General features: G+C 36.5%; 1 protein-coding gene across 1 annotated transcript in view; it reads left to right on the forward strand.

Annotated features, from left to right (window-relative positions):
* Positions 1-25,998, forward strand: part of LOC131068766 (probable protein phosphatase 2C 11) — a 146,100-nt gene that overhangs the window by 83,500 nt on the left and 36,602 nt on the right. Inside the window, exons 4-5 of the mRNA XM_058004026.1 lie at positions 4,542-4,676; positions 4,995-5,041. Of these exons, the coding sequence (XP_057860009.1) occupies positions 4,542-4,676; positions 4,995-5,041 (182 nt within the window). The remainder of the gene's footprint in view (positions 1-4,541; positions 4,677-4,994; positions 5,042-25,998) is intronic.

The following is a 25,998-nucleotide window of genomic DNA, read 5'->3' on the forward strand; positions in this document are numbered from 1 at the left end:
AACTAGTCTACTACTACTAGAACACCAAATCCCAAACATTGAATATCCTCACTGAGTCTCTATCCACCACTGTCAACCTACAAGACCCCATAATAAGCTGACTCACATGGCTCTGCTAGACAGAGCTAAAGAGGGGACATGACACATTTGGCCCCCAACTTTTAAGTTGGTGGGTATAGATGAGCAAGGTATTAAGTTACTTGGAGTTTTAATGGGAAAAAAGGTAATTATTGGAACCTAATCATTTTTGTTAAACTTTGTGGTCATCTCATTAAGGAAAAAAGCGTACAATAGATTGTTGAGTCGAAGTTGGCTCACAGCAGCCAAAGACGATTGCAATTGGAGAAAGAATACAATCTCCATTAAAAACAAGGGTCAAAAGTATGTAATTGATTTAAAGAATCACGCTATAAGTGAGGAAGCAAATTCATTCGATTTGCTAGATTTAGATTCTAGAGAAGAATAGAAAATCAGGCTTTTTTGGAGTTACAGTCTTTTTTGAAGGATGAAACAAGTTCTCTCCATGGGCTATTTCATAGGAAAATGAAGGATTATGAAGTATTTTGGTTGACTTGTGATTTTCTCGAAGTTACAATTCAATGAAGAGCAAGCAATGAAAAATTATTTTGCAAAGTTGGATAATTTATGTGTGTAGGACATAGTCATAGTTTGCAAAAGATGATGGGTGCAATATAGGTATCCGACTTTGCAAAAGAATGCAAAATTGCTAACAATACATCTTAGAGTACTAAGACTAAACTAATTAACCTAGAGTGTACAAATACTTGTTGTCAAGTTAAATCAATTTCATGGGAAATTTATAGATAAAGGAAAAGAAAATTAGAAAATAAGTGAATATTGTAATGGAAAAGGAGAAAAATTATTAACAATGAAGGAGAAAATAATAAAAGGCTCGATTATAGAAAAAGATTGACTACAAGACCTTATAACATTAAAAGTATGACTACAAGGTCCGATTGCATAAAAGCCCCAACTACATTAAAATGCCCAATTAGGCTACATGGCATGGTGGGTTCCTAATTTTCTTTACATGGTACAGTGTACAACAAGTCTTGAACATCGTACAACAACAATTGAACATGTATGATGACACTATATGTATGACATCTCTTGATGAAGGAAGTAAATTATATCGTACAACAAGAAAGGAATCGAATTCACGTCATACATTCTATGCATGTTTTCCTTGTCGTATGGACTAACGTGACATCTATTACCTTCATCAATTGGCTTCCTCAAGTGGTGCAACACAGCCTATTATTACATTTTAATAATATTGGTTATTTGACTATGTATTAATTGTTTGTCAACTTTGATTAGTTATAAGCGTTGGTTGGTTGGCAGTTGTGTCCTCTTGGTAACCGTCAAGTCCTTTAAATAGATTGTGTATCATGAAGGAAAGTGTTATGATCTAGTTGGATCAACTCTGATCCTTGGCTAACCATCTTCGGTCTTCTTCTGTAATAATTTCATTTGCAAATAAATATATATTTTACTCTTGTATCTAGTATGCATTGCCATCTCTATTATTAATTCATGTATTTATTTTATCAGAAAGAGCAGTAAACAAGTAACACTTCCATGATTCCATGAACTGGCAATTCTGATTAACTTAAGAATTTTCAATCTTTCAAAATCATCTTTAATTGGCAATATTGTAATTTGGAATGAAGGAGTTAATCTATTTTTGTCCCAAATGAATTCAAGAGTTTTTTTGACATTACCTCCAGAGAATCTTCAGTTTTGGAATTAAATTTCTTGATGGCTTGATTGTGTTGGATGAGGCCCTTTTGTCTTGCTTCTGAGACTTTTCATCTTGCTTTGGGAAGCATGGAAACAATTTTCAGGGAAGTTACTAAAAAGAATATGGAAAATTTTCATAGTATCTTCTCTTATAAACTATATCCATCTATTAATTTTATCAGATTTCCACAATCCATAATAGAATTGCTATTGTTCTGGTTTCATTTGTGTAATTTTTTATATCAAAAAATTACACACAGCCGAAACCAGAAACAATAGCAATTATATAACCATCTATGCAAGTTTCCTTCCTCTTATATGGCCTTCAAATTCTTGTTGTTCTTTTATTGTAAAGTCTTCACCAGCTTCAACCTTGATATATTTACATGGTGGATTTAATTGCTTTCTACCCCAATGCAAAAAAAATTTCCACTTCAGTTTTAAATCAACTTCATAAATCTCTTTTTAGGGAAGATAATTTGGAGATTATGTAAAACTTGAAAATTTATTCTCTATTTTTTCTTAGAGGCTGCTGCTGGGAGAGATTTGCAGCCTCACATGTACAAACCAAGGCCTTTAATTGCTAGTATTCAATGTAATCAACTAGCTCAAGTGAAAGCAGATGTGGGCACTCACTTCATTGCAATCTCGCTTGCTAACTGCCTCCCAACTCAAGGCCTTGAAAATATCTAACTCACCTGTCTCTTCTGTGGAGGAGTGCCCTAGAATATAAAAAGCTTATCTAGACTTTTTGTGTTCAATATCTATCAGTTTGTTTCTTCTTTTGGCTGTGATAGTCTTAATCTTTTCCGTTCACTTCGTTGAATTCTTGCTCCCTAACTGCCCCACAACTCAAGGCCTTGAAATATAAAGGGCTTATCCTACTCACTTTTTGTGTTCAAAATCTCTCAGTTTACTTCTTCTGTCTGTACTAGTCTTTGCTTTTCCTTTCACTTGCTAGTCCAGATTTCTACTATCTATAGATTCTATACTATCCATTTGTTTTTATTCTGTTTTGTGATTGCTGTTGTGGTTATGATCTGGATACAATATGAAGGGAAGCAATTCAATCCATTTACTGTTTTAAATGCCTCAATTTGTAACAAAAGTTATTCCTTGACGGTGCATTGGGTACTTGTTAGTGGCAATGGTGATGGTTTCTCATTTATTGTATCAGACAAGTGTAAGGGATTCGATGTGATCTGTGCTGTTTGAACCCATTTGGAAATGCCCTAGAAAGAAGCACAAAGCATTCTGACGTAAGAATCTAAGATTTAATTTTGACAGTGCTGACACAAAGGACAAAAAATAAAATATTTGTCCTACTTGCCTTAATCTCAAACAGAATTTTCATTTGGTTATGAAAGCCTTGGGAGATGCAATTTACAAAAAGAAAAAGAAAAGTAGAAAAAGCAGTAGTAAAGTACAATGAAAGTCTTAAAGGGGAAGTTACCCTATTGCAAATGCAAAACTTTGCATGCTCCTGCTGCCCCTCTCAACATTTGTCAAAGGAAAAAGACTGCTTCTATCATCAAAATGTAAAGAATTGCTACTCTAAACACGTCTTCCAATACCACTAAGAAATCAATTAATACGTGTGGATGAAGAAGAGGCTGCCACTGCTACAAACCCTCAAAAGTAGGGCTTCTTTCATGGATTGGACAATATTTTTTCTTGCATAATGCATGCTGATGTTCACCCTAACTTCAATCTTCGAAGGATCGATGTGGAGTACAATAGGCCTAATCAGGTTTCTTCTCCCAAGGAACTCTTTTCTTGCCGGGAATAATCAACCCCAATTCATTTGCCACTATATACCCCAACTCTAATCAGCGTAGATCTTTTTACAGTTCTCCAATTCTTTCTGCAGCTCCTTCTCTTAGAACCTGTGGTTTCAGCTTTACCCAACTTGTCTGTGCCTCTTGTAATTCCAATCCTCCAAGTCCAACCCCAAGGCCAACACAAGGGCTGATCACAAAGAACATCTGATACAAGTCCTCTTCAACATTAATTCTGTCCTTATCAACCCAAGCACAGCCTTGCACTCTTGGGCACAGAGTCACAGACCAAAGAAAACACTGACAGTTTGGTGAAATTTGTTCTAAACCTGCTTTATCAACAAACTGAATGTCTCTTCAGCTTCAAAAGTCAGGAAAAATTGGTTGAATGTGTGCATTATTTATCATTTGGCCACAAAAAATTGGTTAATCATAGTGAAGCCATTGAGACAGTTTTTCCTGTGAGAATAAAAAAAGATTGCTCTTTGAAACCATCAAACAAGTTGCTGCAAAGAAGCAAGCCTCAGCTAATCAGTCTGCTTGAGCAAATACATTAGCTCACCATTCGTGCAAGAGATTGTTCAAATCTGCTGCTTGGACTGCTGCAACAACTTGAATATCAAATCGGAAAAGCAATGGTGCTGCTGCAAGACTTGATGACGCAAAGGTGGCTATCTATTGTAAGGCAAACTATAGTTATTTCACTTCTCTTTAGTATCTTCTCTGCTGTCATGGTGCTGTAAAGGAGCTCTGTCTTCTCTCAGCTGGTCATCTGTTCTGACCCCAGCCTTTTTTGTTCCCAGGGTTTGGTTGGGTATGCTTCTCTGCCACTCATCATTCTTCGTTCAGCTCTGTCTGTTGTTTAAAATTGCCTTGCTTTATTATCAATACAGTCCTCCTATCCAAAAAATGAGAATTTTTTTTTCTTCATGCTATCTGTTGTTAATCATGATATATATTCCAGATTAATGCAGAAAAGTTCATTTGCTCTGGTTGCAGTTATGGTGCTTTTGCTGTGAAAGGCACAGGCAGACCGGTTATGGAGGACACCCATAGTATTGAAATTGATTCAAAAGGATCAGGAGCATCATTCTTTGGTGTCTTTGATGGTCATGGTGGAACTGCTGTTGCTGAGTATGTAATTTCCACTAACCTATTTAATTAGTTAGATTTTGTGTTGATTTTGCATTTGGCAACAATAGAGAAAGACCGAATTCAAAGTGGCTAGTTATTTGATTAATATGGATCTCTTGAACTTGTAAATGTGCTCATCTTATTTTCTCCTTGTTTAAGTTTGTGATAACCATCTTATTATAATAGCCATGGATATTATAGTAGCTTAAGTCTGGAAATTTTTTTAAATTGAGATTGTTACTTTTCCTAAAGTTCTTGCTTTAGATCCATGAATTTTTCATAAATATTAAAAACGTATTGACTGGAAAATGATCGTAGGATGTTGAAGTCAAGCCTGTGGCCCATTTACAGGAAGAAACTGTCAGGCAGGTTTTATTTCTCTATCGTTCTTGTGTTGTGGAGATTTTTATTTCTTCTCATTTGTCATTAGCACTTGTCCTATAAAAGAAATTAACTTTATCTCTCTTTCCTACAGTATATTATCTGCATGCTTTGTCTTGAAATTGGAAGATTATTTCAAAACTTCAATTTGAATTTGATTATATTTCACTATAATTTTTTTTTTTAATTTATCTTGCTCTTTCCTCCAGTATACCATCTGCATGCTTTTTCTCTTAAAATTTTAAAAACTTTCATCTGAGCCTGATTATGTTTGAACTTCAAGCATTGTATTTGGAAGTATGTTTCTAATAACACCAGAGAAATTATATCATGCATTTGAAATGTGTAAAATAGTCACCACTAAAGCATGTACATTAAAAAGAGTTTAGTATAGGTTTAGGTTATTAGAAACTTGCTGAAGAAATAAATAAGCTTTTGTGATATCCATTTTAGGCTGCGTCAGCCCATTGTAGAGAGTCGGGTGACGACAGTTGTCTGCGAGATCGAGCAGGTCTACCGGGATGCCTATTATACATTAAGGCGTACACAGCAGGAGTCTGCAGTCAGGGAGGCTGCACGAGTAGCGTTGGAGAAGGAGGTGGCCAGTTAGTAGGCCTCATGGGCAGCCGAGAGGGCGCAGTTGTTGGCACAGCTTGAGGTGGCCTGCGCAAAGACGGTTGAGACCCGGGCAGCGAAGGCCGAGGTAGAGACTCGTCTAGCGGCTGAGCAGAATGTGAGGAGCCACGTGCAGCAGGAGTTGGATGCCGTCAGTGCCGAGAGGAGTCTGTTGCAGACTCGGTTGGTCTGCGCGACGGAGGCAGCGGATACAAAAGAGAAGGAGTTGCTGGAAGCTGCACACATGGTGAAGACAGCTTTGGAGAAAGTATTGGTGGTAGAGCGAGATGTGACTGTACGCACTCAGCAGGTGTATGAGCTCTGCGCCCGTTTGGCGGCCCAGGCACCGGCATCTCAGCCTCCTGTTTCAGGGGCGCTTCCTCAGCCCCCTCCCTAGTTTTTCTGATATGTCTATAGTCTAGGTGCATGATCTCCATTTTTGTTCTAAGTCGCCTGGAGACGACTTTTCTTTTGGGGGGGATGATGTTAGCCGCATTATTGTATACAGGAATACGACTAGTTAATTAAGTTGTAATTGGGTTTGTTAGTTGGCAACCGAGCGGTGGTAGTTGCGGTGCGACAGTTGGCACTCGCACCCCCTCGGTATCTTTATATACTTCAGAATGTAACTTGCAACACACTATTATGAATGGAATAATATCTCTTATACTTGTCTGATATCTATGGTGTTATTATTCTGCATTACGTGCTTTATGTCTTAAGTTATTCACTCGAGAGGGCAAACACTAATGATGTGTAAGCCTTCCCTTTACTGTTGTTATGGATCATCTTCTTTCTAACACTTCGACCCATGCTTTAGGGAAGATAGAAAATGCAGATTAATTTGATGAAGGCTTTATGGCATGTGCTATGTGTTTTTGTGCCCTTAATTTCAGCATTTTCTAACTCATTTGAAACTCCATTCCTCCATACTAGGATGCCTTATATCTGAATTACCACTTTTTGTGTTTATACTCTGTACTTTCAGGCAACCAAAATCTTACTATCATTATCTAGTTTTTTCTCATCCAAATTGAACAATTCATTAGTTTGACATAACATCCTAGACTCCATCATATGTTAACAGTAAACTCATTTCTTCGCACAATCTTCTTGAAGTCAATGGATGTTTTAGGGAAGATAAAAAAATAAGCAAATTACTTGTGTTGTATTGTAGAAAAGGTTTTGGCAGTAGTAGAAAATGTAGTGCAAGTAACAACAAGAATGCAACAAATTATGCTGTTGCAGGTAAACTACTAATGGTTAGACACCCCACTTTTTTTAACTCCTCCTTTGTGTATTGCATTGATGTAATGTTGGAGGACTTTGTGAAACAAGATTGGGTAAGGTTAGTTGTTGAGCATATATGAAACATTTGCAAATATGTTTATAATCTATGTCACAAGGTTTGTATTCATTTAGTTAAAATTTGATAAAGATACAATGCCAAAGTAGAATGCCACTTTATGGAAAGGGGAAATACAAATTACAATACTACATAACAAAAAAATTCACCAACTGGGAACATGATGTGAAAAATGAAATTGCTCTTTCATGAGTGAGAATAAAGGGAAAGAAAACAGGCTACAGGAAACTATTTACAAGTTGGGAAAAGTAGCAGTTTTTCCTCATGATGATGAGTTGATAGTTCAGTTGTGATAGCATATAGACTAAAATCCTCTACAAAGATTTTGAAAGCTTTAGGATTCAAGAGGGTGGGAATGATCATGCAGTGAAAATTCAATACAAATTGATTGATATGCATTGGCTTAAGATAATCTGCTGCCATAAAAAGAAACCTCTGGCAGGCTGAAATACTGTGCCTCTTAAAGGTAGCTACGAAGATTGTGCAGCTATAGTGTTATTGTAGGCATAGAAATCACCACATGTTTAAATGGACCCTCTCCACTCATCGCTTCAACATACAAAGTTGTGAACTTAGTCTAAGTTTCATCCTCTGGGAAAGGCTGAAGTTGTTAAAAGAAAATCTCTCCCACTAACTCTTGACTTATGGAATTCCTAATTGAGATTAGTTATGTACCTTCTGGTGGGAATAATTTTTTATCTTCTTCATCAATTTAGCCTTCATCTGACCAACTTTCGGAGTTTGAAACAAAGAGACCATCAATGTTTGAATCTTCAAGCACTAGATCATTATCAAAGTACACATGTTGAAAAACATCTTCCAATAGCTTACTTTGGCATCCATCATTCCATATCATCAATCCTTGGATAAAATAAGTCTCCACAATTTCATCAAATCAAGCAACTTCAATGAATATGTCTTTAGGAGGAAGAAAATAATAAGGTTCTTGATTATAAATTATGTCAATGTTGTCTTCTATTACCAAGGCAAGAGCGTGTGTATGAATCTCTGATAATGCTTCTTTTTCTTTGATTGACCATTCTACTTCTTTCAAATCTTGAAGAAAAAGATCCACTTATTCATTGACATGTATTAGATCTATTGACATGTCAAACATCAAGAGGAAATCAACTATTTCCTCCATTGAAGATCTACTTTCAAAGTATTGCAAAACTCTATCATCATTTGGTAAAGGATCTGTTGTGACCTATTTCACACATTGCCCATTACAAATGGGGACCCCCCAATTGTTTTGCTTTTTTAGGGTTTTGTCCTAGCTCTGCAATTTTGTAAATCCATCTTCTTTGAGAGTTTTTGAGAAGTCACCCCGAGCCAAGTAGAGAGTTCATGCTCAGAACAGTGTTTGAACATTGTCAAAGTGCTTAGAAGGTCTGAAGGACGAAGATCGCAATTGCTTTGAGTCATTTCTGACAACTTTCTATTTTTAGGAATTTTGCTTTTTTGCTTTTTTCTAAATTTAGAAAGTTTTGTTTTTGGCACTTTGGGCCCAATTCGGGAAGCAGCTTTTTTGGCTTGCTTTTTTCTTTTTTCTGCTTTTTTGAAAGTAGAATTAGGGTTTCATTCCTCGAGTCATACGATCAGTGCCCATGTTGTCAGAATTGAAAAATTATGTCTCTAAGTGTCAAAAGCAAGGTAAAAACCCTAATCTAGGGTTTTGTTCCCAAAGATCCAACATCAACATAACATACCCAATTTGAACACGGCAGCTCAAATGAATATGATTTGGAGGGAATGGATGGCATGAAAATGAAAATTCGTCCAAGGGGAAGACATGTCCAAGGGAAGACAAAGTCCAATCCAGGAGAATGAACGGCAGGATATCCTTGAAGTCCGTCCAAGTCAAGCAAGCCAGTGGAATATGGCAAGACTTCCTCAAAGTCCGCCCAAGGCATGATTTCTTGGCCTATGAAGTTCAAACTCCGCCTTGTCTAAGCATACTCAAAGTCCACCTAGTAGTTAGTAAAGATCAAAAACACTTGGAAAAGAAAAGATTAAAGCAAAGGTGGCGTTAGATCTTCCAAGTCCACCCATGCACAAACGCAAGTTGGCAAACAAGTAGCAAAATCCTACTTACAGTTAGAAAGGATGGCTAAGGTTAAGCAAACTCCTACTTGCAGTCAATGATGAAATCCAAACATGAGGTTAAGTCAGCAACTAAAAACATGGCAAGGGAAGCCTAGACCCCGCCTTGGACATGGCCAAACATATGCCAACTTCGCCTTGGCATGAAGACCTCAAACTCCGCCCAGACATGAAGCATGTCCAAACTCTTATGAACTCCGCCTAGGCACATGGAAGATGGCAGATGGAATGTGAACTCTGCCCAAGTAGTGAAATTATGGCTACGACTAAGCCAAGTCCGCCTTGGCCTAACACCCTTGAACTTTGCCCATAAGGTATGAAATAATGGATACATGTAAGCCAAGAAGCAGCATACATGGATATACACAAGGCATGAAGTAATGCACATAAGGCATGAAGGAGCTATGTAAAGCACGAATAATACATATGAATACATGCAAGACATGAATCATACATGTAAACTATGAAGTAATATATAAATACACATAAGGTACAAGCATATATGAGAAAGGTACTCATGGAGTGGACATGTTGAAGGCACATCGATCATGAAGCATACAAGAGAGAAGTATCCATGGAATAGACATCAGAAAACACCTCATTCATGAAGTAACACAAATAAACATAAGATATAAAATACATATGCCAGAAACACGACAGACATGGTGCAAGCACAAGGTATACATGAGGGGAAGTGCACATATAAAACACCCATGAAGTAGGCATGCTCAAAACATATTAGACACGAAGCAAGTAAAGGTACACTCATAAGAATGCAATGTTGGCCTAATCAATTCAATTTTTTATTTATCTGAATAATTAGTTCTAACTGAGTAGTCGTTAAAGCAGGTTTGTCCAATAGGCTAGCAGAATAATGCTGTGATACCACTGTAATGTCCCCTATTTAGTTACACCTTAATTTAACCTAAATTTGGCCAAATCTATAAATAGGTAATTGGGTTTTATAGGCATACCTTTGTATGCTGTTTTCCTACAACAAAATTAGAGAACATATATGAAATAATACTCATATGAATTATATTAAATGATATTAAATCTGCTATATTAAAGACTCTTAGAATTATAATTGCTGGATATAATCAGATTATATCTCCTAGATGAGACCAGATTATTATATAAAGTCAGTTAGTAATCAATTCCTTTAGTCCATTATTTGGATAGGGTGTCCAAGAAACCATCCCTCCTAGGCCCAAGGGCAGAATACCGTATCCTCCTTGGCTCCATGTGGCAGGTGTTAGGCATCCATCATGGAGTGGTGTACCCAGCAAGGTGTTCTATCACCATTCCCCCTCATCACGACTGTTAGAATTATAATTGCTAGATATAATCAGATTATATTTCCTAGATGAGACCAGATTATTATATAAAGTCAGTTACTAATCAATTCCTTTAGTCCATTATTTGGATAGGGTGTCCAAGAAACCATCCCTCCTAGGCCCAAGGGCAGAATACCGTATCCCTCTTGGCTCCATGTGGAAGGTGTTAGGCATCCATCATGGAGTGGCATACCCAGCAAGGTGTTCTATCGCCATTCCCCCTCATCACGACTGTTAGAATTATAATTGCTGGATATAATCAGATTATATTTCCTAGATGAGACCAGATTATTATATAAAGTCAGTTAGTAATCAATTTCTTTAGTCCATTATTTGGATAGGGTGTCCAAGAAACCATCCCTCCTAGGCCCAAGGGCAGAATACCGTATCCCCCTTGGCTCCATGTGGCAGGTGTTAGGCATCCATAATGGAGTGGCGTACCCAGCGAGGTGTTCGATCGCCATTCCCCCTCATCACAACCACCTTCTCTCTTAAGCCCAAGAGCAGATGCTTCACCCCTCTTGGCTCCATATGGCAGGTGTTAGGCATCCATCATGGAGTGGCATACTTAAGAGAGAGTCCCTCATATACAATGAACCAATTGTGATATTCTAATGAAGTTATATTTGTTATTCAATTTAACTCATTATGATAATCAATTATACTTGACATAGTTATTATATTTCCATTACATTATATTGCCTTAGTGTCTTATATTAGAGTGTCATCAATGCTTTCTGTTAGTTCTTCTTTGTATCAGAATCATTCTTATTTGTCATTGCTGCTTCTTATATTATTATTAGCACTGTACAGTATTATAAAATTTATACAAACTGATTTTGATTACCTTATTCCTTCTGGATTCATTAACAGATATATGTATACATGTATTATGTCTAGCAGTGTTTTTATGAATAATTATTTCAATGCTGTTTGAATAATTATATATTGTTTGCCCTTTTAATTTTATATCATATTAATGGTCATCAATTTATTTAAGATTATCCACAAGGGTTTATAATAAAAAATGTACATATAGGATTTTAATGTATATAAAGTACTGGCTGTTATATCTAATATTAATTCAGAAAGACATTCATATACGTACCTGTTCTTGCTCTGACTTTCCCCTCCTTCCCTGCTGGCAGTCCTGATGATCTCTTTTTTTTCATTTTCTGTTGTTATCATTCTCCCTCGTATTGTTACGGGGGAGGGTATTTATCCTACCCCTCCCCATTGTGGTGGAAAGCCCCAATGTTTGCCCCTGCTGGCAGCGCCCTTTTCCTGAAGGGTCGCTGCCTTCTTAATCAGCGAACCCTTCATGTAAAATGCCACCGTTTCAATAGGGATTATTGGGCCTTGGGTAAAAGTTAAGCATCATTCAATATTTGTTAATAATGTACATTGTTAATATTTATATATTGTTAATGCATCATTTCTAATATAATGTATATTGTTAACATAATAACATCATTCAATATAAAATGTAAATTGATAATATAATATCATTTTAATATCAATGTAATGTAATATGATTTTAACATTATTTTATATGGCAAAAAGTATATTAATTATTTCTACTATAAATGGGGGGACATGACATTGACCCTTGTTTTGTGACAATCAAGGGGTGCTGAAGCTTGCTAAAAATCTAGTCTTCCATGAGCGTAACTAAACCAGCAGAAAAGTGGTGAATCCAATCAATTGTTGCACTTTTTAAGGTTTCCACTAGCAAGCAAATTTCAACATCTTCATGTGCAACATTCAAAATTCTACATTGGTGGTGAAGACTGAAATATGCTTATCAGGATATGTCTTTCCATCATTGTAGAACTTTGGAAAATTCTTTTTTAATTTTTAAGGAAGCTCATGATTTTCTGTGAATACTAATGGACCAATCTAATTTCTCTATAGAAACAATGAAGGTGGGCACTTGTTGTTGATGTGATTACCCTCCTAATTAGCCATAGCTTGTAGTGATTTTTCTTCTAAAACTAAAAAAATTTAGATGAACTTTGGAATCTCTATTTCAAATTGAATGACTCAATGGATAAAATGGTAGCATTATGCCATTCCCTACTAGAGTCTTAAAAAATTATTAGCTTTCTAATTTGCACATTTCATTGTGACAAAATAGAATAGATGTATGATAGAACTACTCTACAAATTAAAAAGGGAAGCTCCATTTAAACTGAAAACTGAGTTAAATTGCACAATATGTACTTTCTTATTTACAATCTTAACAACATTCTTTGAGATGATTTAAAGTATACAAGATGTAGTATCCCTTGTCTAAATCTGACCCTGTTGTGATGATTTGAGCTCCAAGGAATATTGTCAAACACTTGTCTTGCAAAGTCTGTACTCGCTGTTCTTGTTTCAGTTTGTTTGGGTTTGTTTTGATGATTGTTAATGATGACCAAAAGCTTAAAAAGAATGTAAATAAGCTTAACAAATAACCGAGATCTAATGCAAGACTTCTCTTTTAGATATCCAATGGCTTATGAAGATTGAAAATGACTAATTGATTCTTACAGCCAATAAGCATTTCTACAAACACTTGGCATGCATACTAGTGATTCAATATAAACAAAATGAATAACTACAACCAAGGCATTTCATCAAACAGTTATCATGCAACCTCTCCTTCCTTTTATTGATGTTCTATCTCATTACAATGCTAGTATAGAATGATTAACCAGGACTCTTAGCATTACAATGTAAGTCTGAAAACTAAATGCAATTTTAGAGAGCTGGAAATCATTGTTATTTCGAATAGATTATATATACCAACTCATTTATGCCAAAACATACCCGAAAAGACAAGCTGATCACTTTTATTGAAATCTGGAAATGCACATCTATCTATGAATGTGACAGTTGAAAGTGATCGATCTGCCTTATTGATAAATGTTCTCCACCATATTAAACATTCAAAGGGCTCCAAAGTCCATGGCATCCTCAAAAGTGATGAAATATGCACGAAAGCTTAGGTGTTTTGCCTCAAGCTTACATGTCCTTGCCCAGAACTTTGCTACAGACTGCTGTAAGTTGCAATCTGCACTTTGTGAGCCCACGTGGCTATGTAGAGAGGCGCACACAGAAAATAGAACCCTCCTAAATGATATACCTTCATACCCTTGACTCTTCTTGAAGTAAAAACGCCACACTAACGAGCAGCATGAGTACCACATGCTAAAGGAATTAAGGCACAGCAGCAGCAATATTCTTTTTAACAGTGAATACCTCTTTTTTTAAGTTTTCCATTCTGCAACAAGTATTCTTCAAAACCTTGATGGTAAACTTCAGAAACTTCACTAATTAAGCTCAATAGTGGACTCTGATATAAATCCACTCTACTTAGAAGGTCTAGGTTTGCGTCCAACCTTCAACTTCCAATGGGTTTCGTCCTCAGAATGGTCCAGTCACTAAATATTAGCAACAAGAGAAATTGCTTCAATATAATATTCTCATAAGATGCTCTTCAAGGAAGACAAGGTTTGTTTATAAAGACTCCTCAAACTCGAAATCAATCTCCATGCTCAATGTGGGATAAATCCTCCTTTACTTTTAATTCCTCCTTATGAAGTAGCTTCTCGAACGAGATGGAGAACTTTATTAATTAAGATGACTTTATATTGTCATTTTATAAAGTCACGTAGTGTTATAATGGCCCCACTCTTAATGACATTTTATAAAGTTAAAAAATAACTTTATAATATAATCATTAACAAATAATATCATTAAATGCCATTATAATTTTAATATCTCATTGATTACTCATTATCTCTCTGTTCCATCTAAACCTAGAGGTCAACCATTATTCCCACTACGCATCCAACTGCCTTGCTAAAAATAGTAAGGGTCTCTCTCGATCAAATACTAACTTACTATAAATAGTAAGTGTGTGAAATAGAGTCGAACGAAGGCCAAATTGAACCAAACAAACAGCAATCTTGAACACTTTTGATCTCTGGAATGGAAATAAGTCTCCTACACTGCCAACTGGGATCCTCTAACCATCTGTCTTAGCCTATGAGGGCCAATAATAGGCTAATCCAATCATAAATCATATCATCCCAAAAAGGGGACATTACAGTCCATCGTCCTTGAAATTGCTTGTCCCCAAGCAATGTCAGAAACAAAATAACGCACTAGTCCACCCAAGTCCCAAGGGAAGAACTGTGTGATGTCCCTGCTGATTTCAACTAAATCCTCTAACACCAACATCAGAATAACTGAAAGTACCTACTGAACCAAATCAATACTAACAACTGGTGTTGTAGGAGGAGACAACTCAAAGGAAAGCAACTCAGAAGGCTGACAAAGTTTACTTCCCAAAACTATGCAAGGTGAATTGTCATACACGCTATCTAACACATGCGCAACTGAACTCTGCATCCGAAAGGGTTCACTCACATGAGGATCAAAAGTAAAACTGTAGGCGCTCCTCACTGTGTAAACACTTGAAAACTCCTTAGTGAGCTCTGTCTAAAATCCCGATGCACTGGAAGGATCCCAAACACTATGATCATTGCTCATCTCAGGACTGGGGTCAAAAGAGTGGTCAACATCTAACTCAAAGAGAGGATTATCATAAGACATTTTAGCATCTGCCTCAAACAAGGGATTGTTCACAAAGTGAGCAATACTTCCATGCTGATCTAAATCATACAAGTCTGTACCCCTGGAGTCATGTGCATACACGAACTCATCTTGGATCATCTCACACTCCTCCTGAACAATCTCATGCTCTATCTTCTTGTCAGTAAATTCCGGAAGATGGTAAGAAGATTATGCTGGAGAGTAAGCATGTTGTCATGCCACCAGTCATGCGCTAATCCATCCAAGTGACGATCTTGGGATTCATTGCCAACCAATGAATTTTCTGATTTATTATCTGTGGTCCGATTTGCAAAATCAGACTTGTTGTGGCATGAATTTGCATCAAATAATTCATTTCTAACACCCAAATCTTGAGTGTCAACACTAGGGAACTCCATACATCCATCTTTGACACATGGAATGACGGTTACCTCATGATAGTGCACAGAATTCTGACTGCTGCTACAAAAATCAGAACTGTTACAGCTTGTATCCTTTGCACATTCCTCATCTTTGTCGCTTCAAACTTGCATGCACATCCATCTTTGACACATGGAATGACGGTTACCTCATGATAGTCCACAGAATTCTGACTGCTGCTACAAAAATCAGAACTGTTACAGCTTGTATCCTTTGCACATTCCTCATCTTTGTCGCTTCAAACTTGCATGCCCACATTTTCATTATTTACTAATGCATCTACATCATGATTAAGCTCAACGGTTTAGCTGCAATGTAAATCAACATCTGTATAAGTCTCCTTAATCTTAAAGGCTTCATCATGGGATCCTCTTTGTCCTTCCAAATGACGTGACTCATGAATCCCATCATCTTCATGCAACAAGTGCATCTCCAAATCTGCCTCCTTCATGGCTTCCTCTTGAATGCATCCGAGGTCTTCCTAAAGATCCTTTACCTCACTATCTGTGCATTGGTGGTTAGGGCCCCGATAACTTTTGCAATTGAAGCATAGACCTTGCTTTCTCATTTTATTCTTGCTCATGATGGGAGTTCTTGTAACTTGGTCATTGAGTTTAGATGTAGAAGCATCCTCAAAAGCTGATTTAGTAGTTCTACCATACCTGCTCACTTTGTGTCCATGACTGAATTTTGCCCCTTTAGATGAAATTTTCTCCTTATACACCCTCCTAATATACTTTACCAACCCAATCTCTTCAGGCCTACAGGCGACAAACAAGTTTAGATAATCATGAAGAGAGTATCGTCCTTTAAATTTATCTGGCAAACTGTGATAGCCCTTAAAGAGTCGAAGAGCTTCCCTTTCACATCTTTCCCGTATCTTGATGGCATCCTGTTCAATCTCTTCCCTGGATTTTCCTACAATACTATAGTAACCCATAATTGAAACTTATGTGTGTTGGTCTCTCAAATGATGCAATGTGAGTTCTCCGAATATGTAATTCAAACCCCAACAGGATGGCAGGAAACCGCTCTGATACCACTATAGTATCCCTTGTCTAAATCTGACCCTGTTGTGATGATTTGAGATCCAAGGAATATTGTCAAACACTTGTCTTGCAAAGTTTGTGCTTTTTGTTCTTGTTTCAGTTTGTTTGGATTTTTTTGATGATTGCTATGTTACTGAAATTTTCATGATATTTACAATTCAATGGAAAATTTAAGTACCTAGGCAAAGATTATAGTCACATAAGTGAAATCTTTCAATTGTTATTTTATTCATTATTTTTTATACAATTGAAAGGATTACGAGAAGTAATCCACAAATAAATTTCCTCTCACACAAGACCGTGAGAGTGATCCTTATTTTCCTATGCAAAGGAGAAAAACTTAATTAAACAAAGCAAATGCATAGAGGAGATAAGAAAGGAACCAGCCATTGCCTGGGGGTATATGGCTGGCATAATTCTGCTCTCGAAGTCGTAGGTCTGCATTTTTGAAATCCGTTCTCTTCTAGTCTCCTCTTTGTCCTGAAAAAGTCAAAAGGTGAAGTGGGTTAGATCAAAAGATCTAAGCAATGACTAAATGCCTACTGATCTTACCTATACATTTGCATCATTTAATCAAGCTCCCCTTGACAGAAAAAAATAAGCATCTAGGAAGACAAAGAGGAAAAGGTCATCTTCATTGCTTGGAGAATTATTGTTTTCTAATTGTTTGTTTAATGTGCAGAGACAGGTAAAGAATTGCAAATTTCAGAGGTTTTATTATGAGTGGGGTTAAATGAGGCTCCCACAAGGGTTGAGCCCAGCTCATAGAAACCATATGATTGTTTTGAGTGTACTTGCAGGTATATACAGTAAGCATAAGATGGAGTAAGGGCAGCCATGGAGATGTAGAAAGAGAGCCTAAGTTCTGGAGTCTGAAGGAATATGCCAACCAATTGTCAATATTACAAATGGAAAGGAAAAACACATCTATACTGGAAGCATAAGGTTAATCTGAAGCTATGGTAGCTAATTCTAATGCAACAATAAAGGGAATTAGGATGCTTTTAGAATCTTTTCAAAAGTATGCAGTGCGATGGAGTGTCAGGTCACAACTTTGCCAACAAACATTTCAAGTCTAGGCAGTTCACCACTGGGATTAAATGAAAGGTCGACAATCATAAACAATCTGATAAAGAAGCTACTGTGGAATCTGTAAATGGATCTCCAAATTCAAAGTAACATTAAAGGGAATCCAAAAAGATAGGGGTCCTGGGTGTCCCGTAAAATTAACAAAAGTCTCTCAGCAAGAGACTTTCATTGACAAAAGAACCAATGTTACAGCCAACAATAAACATTGTGTTTGCGAAGATGGTAACAAACTTTTGGGGCAAAAATGTACAAGGTAAATGTAAGTTTCAGACTTGCTCACTGTGATGGTAAGAATCTTCAGCAGAAATTACCTACTCATCCATTTAATTGAAACTTATTACAGCAAGGATGAATTGCTCCAAAAAGCTGAGATTGAAGATTCGTCTAAGTTTGCACAAGCAAAAATTACAGAATTTCATTTTCAGAAAAGTGCATAAATAACAAAAAAATAAAAACCATCAACGTTTTGTGCCTCAGAAATTTGCAAAAAATTGGTGCATAAAGAAACTATCAGCAATTTTTCCATCCAAAGGAAATTAACAGAGTTTCGTTGAATTACAAATTGCGAAGATTACAAGCAATTTAACGAAAAAACCATTTATGCAGTTTCTTGTGCGGAAAGTTTCAGAGGGTTCTTCTTCAGTAGTAAAAATGCAAGCAAAGCTGGTGAATAAATGTACATTCGCTGATTTTTAAAGGGAAAATGAAAATTGCAGAGTTTCCTTTATAATGCAAATGTCGAGTTCACAGTCGGAATAATGAAAAATGCAGTCTCTTCGAATTATCTTTTCAGCAAAAGAACATTGTCAAAATACCTTTCATTCTTTTCAAATGATGCAATGTCTTGGTGTTAAGGAAAACCCCTTCCAATTTCAAGCTACAACAGGCCGAATCAAGTCGTGGATAGCTGCCAGTCGAAGAGGAGTAAATACGCATTTCCCAGTTTTTCATCTTCAGTCAAACCCTAGCAGCTCGGCAAGTTCTCTTGAGCAAAGTTTCAAAATGCAAAATGACTAATGATTTTAGGTTTTCATCGCTTTATTCCCCCTTTCATCTCTCTTTTTCCCATTTTAATGGGATCGCATTTTTGTTATTCAAGATGATTAATACATAGTGGTCGAGTTGTAAACTCCCACTTATGTGTTATTATAAACTTTGCCTAGCCATGGGGAGGCTTTAAAACCCTTAAGTCTTTCAAAGACTTATTAAATTTGAAGGATGTAAATTAATTTTTATATTTATTCATTATATTAATGTTGAAAAAATTAATATTCTCTAGCAACATTAATATAATTAATAAATAGTCAAATTAATTATTTTTGCACGTGTAAAATTTCCTATCATTATTCCTAAAAGGAAATTGAAATTTTGTGCATCTTTCAAAACTTTAGGATTCAATATCTTTCATCCATATACACATGAATAATGTAAAATGAATATTTTAATTGGATGAGTTATAAATCCAATTAATTTTTATTATAATTGTGTCTTTAAAATTATTCCCATATGCAAATTATTCCCAATATGCATATGGAGGGAAAATATTGAATCCTAAAGAGGTGAAGCTATCTCAAGAATGTGGGGTCGAATTTGAGCTTGAAATGCAGTTATTCATGAGTTTGGGCTAGTTCTCTGTCATAACCCCTCTTTTGACATTGGATTATTGTGATTAGCTAAATACGATAATTAAAACATTTATTAATTAACATTGAATAAGATTGAAAAATCGTCTCATTTATGAGACTTCACGATTTTCCTCTAAAGGGAGAGAGTTGTCATAAACCCACATCCTAGTGATGTAATCAATAATAGATTTTGTGATTCTTCATCATAATAATAAATTATCATTTATTATGTAATTAATAATATTAATATATAATATTAAGGTGGTCACCACAAGATTTAATATATAATTTATATTTATTAAATATTAATATTAATTTCATATTTATCTAATAATAATAATAAAAGTAATATAAATATATGAATAGTAATAAAATAAATATCTAATGAGAACATTCGAGTAAAGACAACTATGATACATGGATGATTCACCATATGCCAAATAATATCATGACTGAGACAGCCAGATAAAACACGTATCGCCATATCCATATAGATGTTGCCAGATGTGTATCGTTAGGATTAATATCGATCAATGTTAAACGATAATCCTAGCCATTAATTAAAGCCAAGTCAAAGAACGTATGCTCCAAATACGATTCTATACAGAGTTTGATGGTCAGGAATATATTCTCAGCGGCACAGCCATGATTATGAACATGAAGGAGATCACGATTATCGCTGAAGACACCAAGCATTTTATGGTATGGCTCAGTGATCGATTCGGTATATACAATGAATTGAAACACGTATTGATGTATTGATCAATAATATTAAACAACGATTATGATTGTATCAATGGTGATCAATACAGATTATGAATACAGAGTCTCCTTATCCAGACGAAATAATATGTAAACTAAATATGATTTAAGGTAGACCAACTCCGGCATCCAAACCAGTTTCGATTAATGATAAAAATCAATATTAATTGGAAGATAGAATATCATAGGGGATAGAAAATTCATATAGCACCGAAACATCCATAAAATAATATATCGTATCAACCTTTAGACGGCAGTAAATCAATTATCGCATTAAGTAATGTTTGCATCGGGCCAAAGGGTAGTCTTAGCGAACAACAAAGCATCCATGAGTCATTGTATCCAATAAGCAAGCATAATATCACCATTATAGCCATCCATAAAAGGAGTTGTCAAATACGTTAACTAATCAGTGGTTAGAAAAAATACATTGGGTGCAATCAGTAAATGATTAGTCATCCAAATGGGTGCAATTATAATCGAGTCAAATGTTGTATTGGTGCGATAAAGTGTTGCAATCCTTTGGAGGTATCCACTTTTGAATATATGTGTAGAGCATCGGCCTATTTGACAGAGAAGGGATATATATATTTTGGGTGTTTTCGTTCTTGAAGAGCATTCATATATCGCAGAACAGTTAGCGTCAACACATGTCAACATTGTTCTAGGTGATAATCGATTTACCAGAAATATTATCGAACCCTTCCATCATGGAGGATTAGTACAGATGACAGATATGATCCTTGGCGTTGGCTGCTCTCAAATCAGGCAGTATCAAGTTGCATACACGAGAAATAATTTACCAAGTTACGGCTATAGAAGAATAATGTTCCAACAAAGTATTACAAAGAAGAATAACATAGTGAAGGGAGGCAATGTCATCCAATGGTTACAAAATATACATAGGAATTGCTATTAATAAAGAGACAAGTCGTCATATCCTAATTAAGCTACGAGGAGGCATCAACGATTACAAGGATGAGTCATAGGAAAGAATACAAAATCAAACTAATGACCAAAATAACAAAGAAAACGATCAATAGTGGTTATGAAGAATAACGAGTCTAAAGGGACATGGGATATGTGTTTACTGAGTGACTTATCATTCCAATCACAAAGTATAAGAAGGCATTTCTGCAATTTTGAATTGAATCATCATAGTGTTAAATTTAAATATCAGATTATATGGAGATAATTCAAATACAACTACACAAAATTTATCCTGGGAAAACATTAATAATATTTGACTTAGGCTTATACTAAGCCTTTGAAATAGTTAAATCGCCCAAGGAGGTCTAGGCATCTCCAAAATAATATTCAGTGGCTCTCCTTTTAATTAAATATGAAAAGGTTACAATCTACGCCTTAGGTCTCATTTCATATTTGAAATATAATTCACTTTTAATTAAATTAATGAAAATAAAGTCATCCTTTTAATATTTAACTTATTTGAACAACTTTAAAAAAAAAAAAAATTAATTAATTTAATTAATTTTTATCTCACCAAAATAAGGGGACATTACATTCTCCAACAGTTAGAGCCTGATTTTGAGTATTTCATGGGTCAACCTTTACACCTGATTTCACACAATTATGCAGAGTTTGAAGCCTTTTTGTGGGGGTTTCTTTCCCTACTCGGATTTGAAGATATTTTTGACTTGGAGATCACTCAAGGAGACTTTCAGTTGAGCACTAGTCATCTTATCCTTGCCTTTGGAAGGCTTTTTGCATAAAGGAAGGAAAGATGTCAGTTTTTTGGGGTTCTGGATTTTTCTTCTCAAGCCTAGCTGAGTTTTGTATCTTGTAACCCATTTTGCAGTTCTGACAGAAAATTTTCAATAAAGATATTAGTTTATGCCTTTCTCATTTCTGAGTTATTTTCATTGTGTGATTGAGAGCAATTTTCATTTTTGTGTTATTTATCAAATAACCTTTCTTGAAATTTTCTGTCTCATGCATGAATCACAGGTCATGCATTGTGGTTTATCAATTTAATTGTTTGTGAAAGTCATTTCCTTTCAATTTTTCTGAGCAATAATCCTTTGCATGAAACACTTTTGTGATATGAATTCAGGGATGTTATATGTGTAAAACAGGTGGATTTAGAAGAATTTTCTGTCACTTTTCAGATTATATGGTGTATCACCCTATTTAGTTTTCCTTGTATTTTTCCTTTTATCCTTTTTTTTTCCCCTCTCCCTTTTCTCCAGAAGCTGTTCTTCAAGGTCTTGTTAGAGTAGGTGATCCATCATTATCAGGAACCAGCCTATCCGGAGGTCCAATCATAATAATAGTTTACCCACAGACTCATGATTGTTCCCATGTTATCCCAAAGTGCTAGGTTTTAATAGCTTAGTTTTCGGGTGCACTTTTGGGCCTTAACATGCTAATGATGACTGAAAGCTTAAAAAGAATGTAAATAAGCTTAACAAATAATAGAGATGCAACGCAAGACTTCTCTTTTAGATATCCAATGGCTTATGAAGATTGAAAATGACTCTAATTGATTCTTACAACCAATAAGCATTTCTACAAACACTTGGCATGCATACTAGTGAGTCAATATAAACTGAATAAATAACTACAACCAGGGCATATCATCAAAAAGTTATCATGCAACCTCTCCTTACTTTTATTGATGTTCTATCTCATTACAATGCTAGTATAGAATGATGAGCCAGGACTCTTAGCATTACAATATAAGTCTGAATACTAAATGCAATTTTAGAGAGCTGGAAATTATTGTTATTTCGAATAGATTATATATACCAACTCATTTATGCCAAAACATACCGGAAAAGACAAGCTGTTCACTTTTATTGAAATCTGGAAATGCACATTTATCTATGAATGTGACAGTTGAAAGTGATCAATTTTCCTTAGTGATAAATGTTCTCCACCATATTAAACATTCAAAGGGATCCAAAGTCCATGGCATCCTCAAAAGTGATGAAATATGCACGAAAGCTTAGGCGTTTTGCCTCAAGCTTATATGTCCTTGCCCAAAACTTTGCTACAGACTGCTATAAGTTGCAATCTGCACTTTGTGAGCCCACGTGGATATGTAGAGAGGCATGCACAACAAATAGAACCCTCTTCAATTGTTGTTGTGTAGCTAGGTCGGATCCCTTCTAGGGCCGACCTAGTGCACAAAATGTGAAGTGGCCTATCAGCCTTGGCATTTGGATATCTCAGTTGTATGAGTCTAATTTGGGGCAGGCCCTAATTGGGCAAACCACTTGTGTGTAACTTATGATTAAGTTAAATGTAACTTGCAACTAAGGGAGACTCATATGTAACTTGTAATATATATTTCCGACCCTATCCTTGGTGCCAAAAGTATATGGTTGACTTGAGCTCTATTAGGAGGTATTGATTCATAAATATGCAAGGTCACGATTTCATCAATAGGGATGAATTAAATAACATTAAGTACATGTAGAGTGCTTGGGGGTGACGATAAGAGCTTATCGTCTATGGTTGGGAAGGCAACAGATCTAATGTTTGCCTGTGGTTAACGAGCACTACCATAAAATCAACATGGTATCAGAGCAGGTTCCTCCTATAGAGCCTAACCGCTTGAAGGTAGATCATGTGCTTTTGAGGGAGTTCAATCAAAGTAATTTGTAGACTGAGAAATCTAAGTGTAGGCAAAAGTCGATTACCGAGCCTCTCAACTCAGACGTGAGCATCGCATATGTTCTGCGGCGAGTAATGACCATTGAGGTGCCAATGATCACCGTAGATCTGTCGTTAGTGCTCAATGATAGATTCAGTCTGATGCTTTGGCGTTGAAAGTCGCCAAGCCTGATATTGAAATGCTAACGGTAAGTGGAGTCGCTATGGACATCTTTGTCCGTTTTAACATGCTATATTCAAATTTCTTCATTTGGGGAGAACATGTTGTGGAGGATTCTCTTCGGCGATCGTAACATTTTACCAGCAAATGAAAGTCACGAAGATCGTTCGCTTCATAGTGCTCGTGTCTAGAGACATCGACAAGGTGGCAGCAAGCATTATGAGGATTCAACGAAGCGATGTGAGTTGGTACGCGTGCTATCGACTGCTCAGTGTAATGGAAGGTTGAGATCGAGCAGCAGCATAGTGGTGAGTTTTGTGATGATCACATTAAGCCTTACACAAATGTGAAATGTGTGTGTATGGGGACAAAAGAGAATGGAGGTACCTAACAATTAGGAATGGTGGAGAAGGCTTTCGTGCAATAACGCCTTGCAATAGCTCTCACATTATCCTAGAAGCTTCGAGAGTCACATAAAGCATTCGTTTTGCTGAAGCCTGCATAGGCATCGGATGATATTGCAATTGAAGGTCTAGTTATTTGAGTTCTTACTTATGTCGCTCTTAAAGATCATTTGACGTTTTTCCTAGGATGGGCACTGCAGCTTAGCATTCTGGCACACCCTTCTACAAGTGGATTTCTGTCGCATTTATGTGGTTGGTCCATCACTTTGCTATGGATGGTATTAAAGGCAGTTCTTCAGATGATACTTAAGCTATGCATGGAGCAGATATTGTGGACAGATGATGAGTGATGGCGAGGACCAAAGGCCACGCAGCCATCAAATCATCACTAGGTGCTTCGGTGTGATCAATCCATGTGAATGGAAATTCCATTGTTGAGCAAAAATTATAAAAGATAAGTACTCTTTCTGTTTGAATAATGTTCATGAATTTTTCATTAAGTCATGCTACATGATTGAATAGTGAATCATGTATTGACATTTCCCCTGACTATCATTATCTCTCTCTAAAATGCTTCCAGGACGAATTAGAGATTGCATTCAAGGAAGGAAGATTGCTTGCATTTCTTTGCACAGGAAGAATCAGCATTCAGAGGGAATCTGACATATCGTTAGAAGTAACCTTGGACGAAGAGATCAGAAGGTTGATATCTTCTTCAGATGGAGCTTGACATTTCAGCTTCAGAGGGAGCCTGACATTTCAGCTTCAGAGGAAGCCTGACTTTCCAGCTTCAGAGAGAGCCACGTCATCATGAAGATTTGGTTAATGCATTTTTTCTCTGTGATGGAATAAATTTGAGGTGAAAGCCCTTGTTAATGAGTTCTTCTATGTGAGGGAGAAGTTCGAGGTGCAATCCCTTGTTAATGATTTCTTCTCTATGACGGAGAAGTTCAAGGTGTAATCCCTTGGTGATGCATTCTTCTCTAGGAGAAGTCTGAGGTTAAAGCCCTCGTTCCACCCTTTGCGAGTAGCTATGGTGGATTCACCCTCTGCAAGTAGGCATGGTGGAGATTCATTCTTCTCTGGGAGAAGTCTGAGGTTAGAGCCCTCGTTCCACCCTCTACGAGTAGGCATGGTGGTAATGCACCCTTCTCTAGGAGAAGATTGAGGTGAAAGCCCTCTTCTACCCTCTGCAAGTAGGCATGGTGAGCCCACCCTCTGCAAGTAGGTATGGTGGGTATCATGGAAGAAATTCCATGATGTGCTTGTTCACCCTCTGGGAGCAGCTATGGTGAATGTATTATTCATGGGAGTAACCATGGTGGTAGTCACTATGTGACTTGGTTATTCAGAAGGAATCCTCCCTAGCTAAGAGGGAGTGTTGTTGTGTAGCTAGGTCAGATCCCTTCTAGGGCCAACCTAGTGCACAAAATGTGAAGTGGCCTTTCGGCCTTGGCATTTGGATATCTCAGTTGTATGAGTCTAATTTGGGGCAAGCGCTAATTGAGAAAACCACTTGTGTGTAACTTATAATTAAGTTAAATGTAACTTGCAACTAACGGAGACTCATATGTAACTTGTAATATATATTTCTGACCCTATCCTTGGTGCCAAAAGTATATGGCCGACTTGAGGTCTATTAGGAGGTATTGATTCATATATATGCAAGGTCAGGATTGCATCAATAGAGATGAATTAAATAACATGAAGGACATGTAGAGTGCTCGGGGGTGACGATAAGAGCTTATCGTCTATGGTTGGGAAGGG

Source organism: Cryptomeria japonica, chromosome 11 (assembly GCF_030272615.1).
Source record: "Cryptomeria japonica chromosome 11, Sugi_1.0, whole genome shotgun sequence".
NCBI classification, from domain to species: Eukaryota; Viridiplantae; Streptophyta; class Pinopsida; order Cupressales; family Cupressaceae; genus Cryptomeria; species Cryptomeria japonica.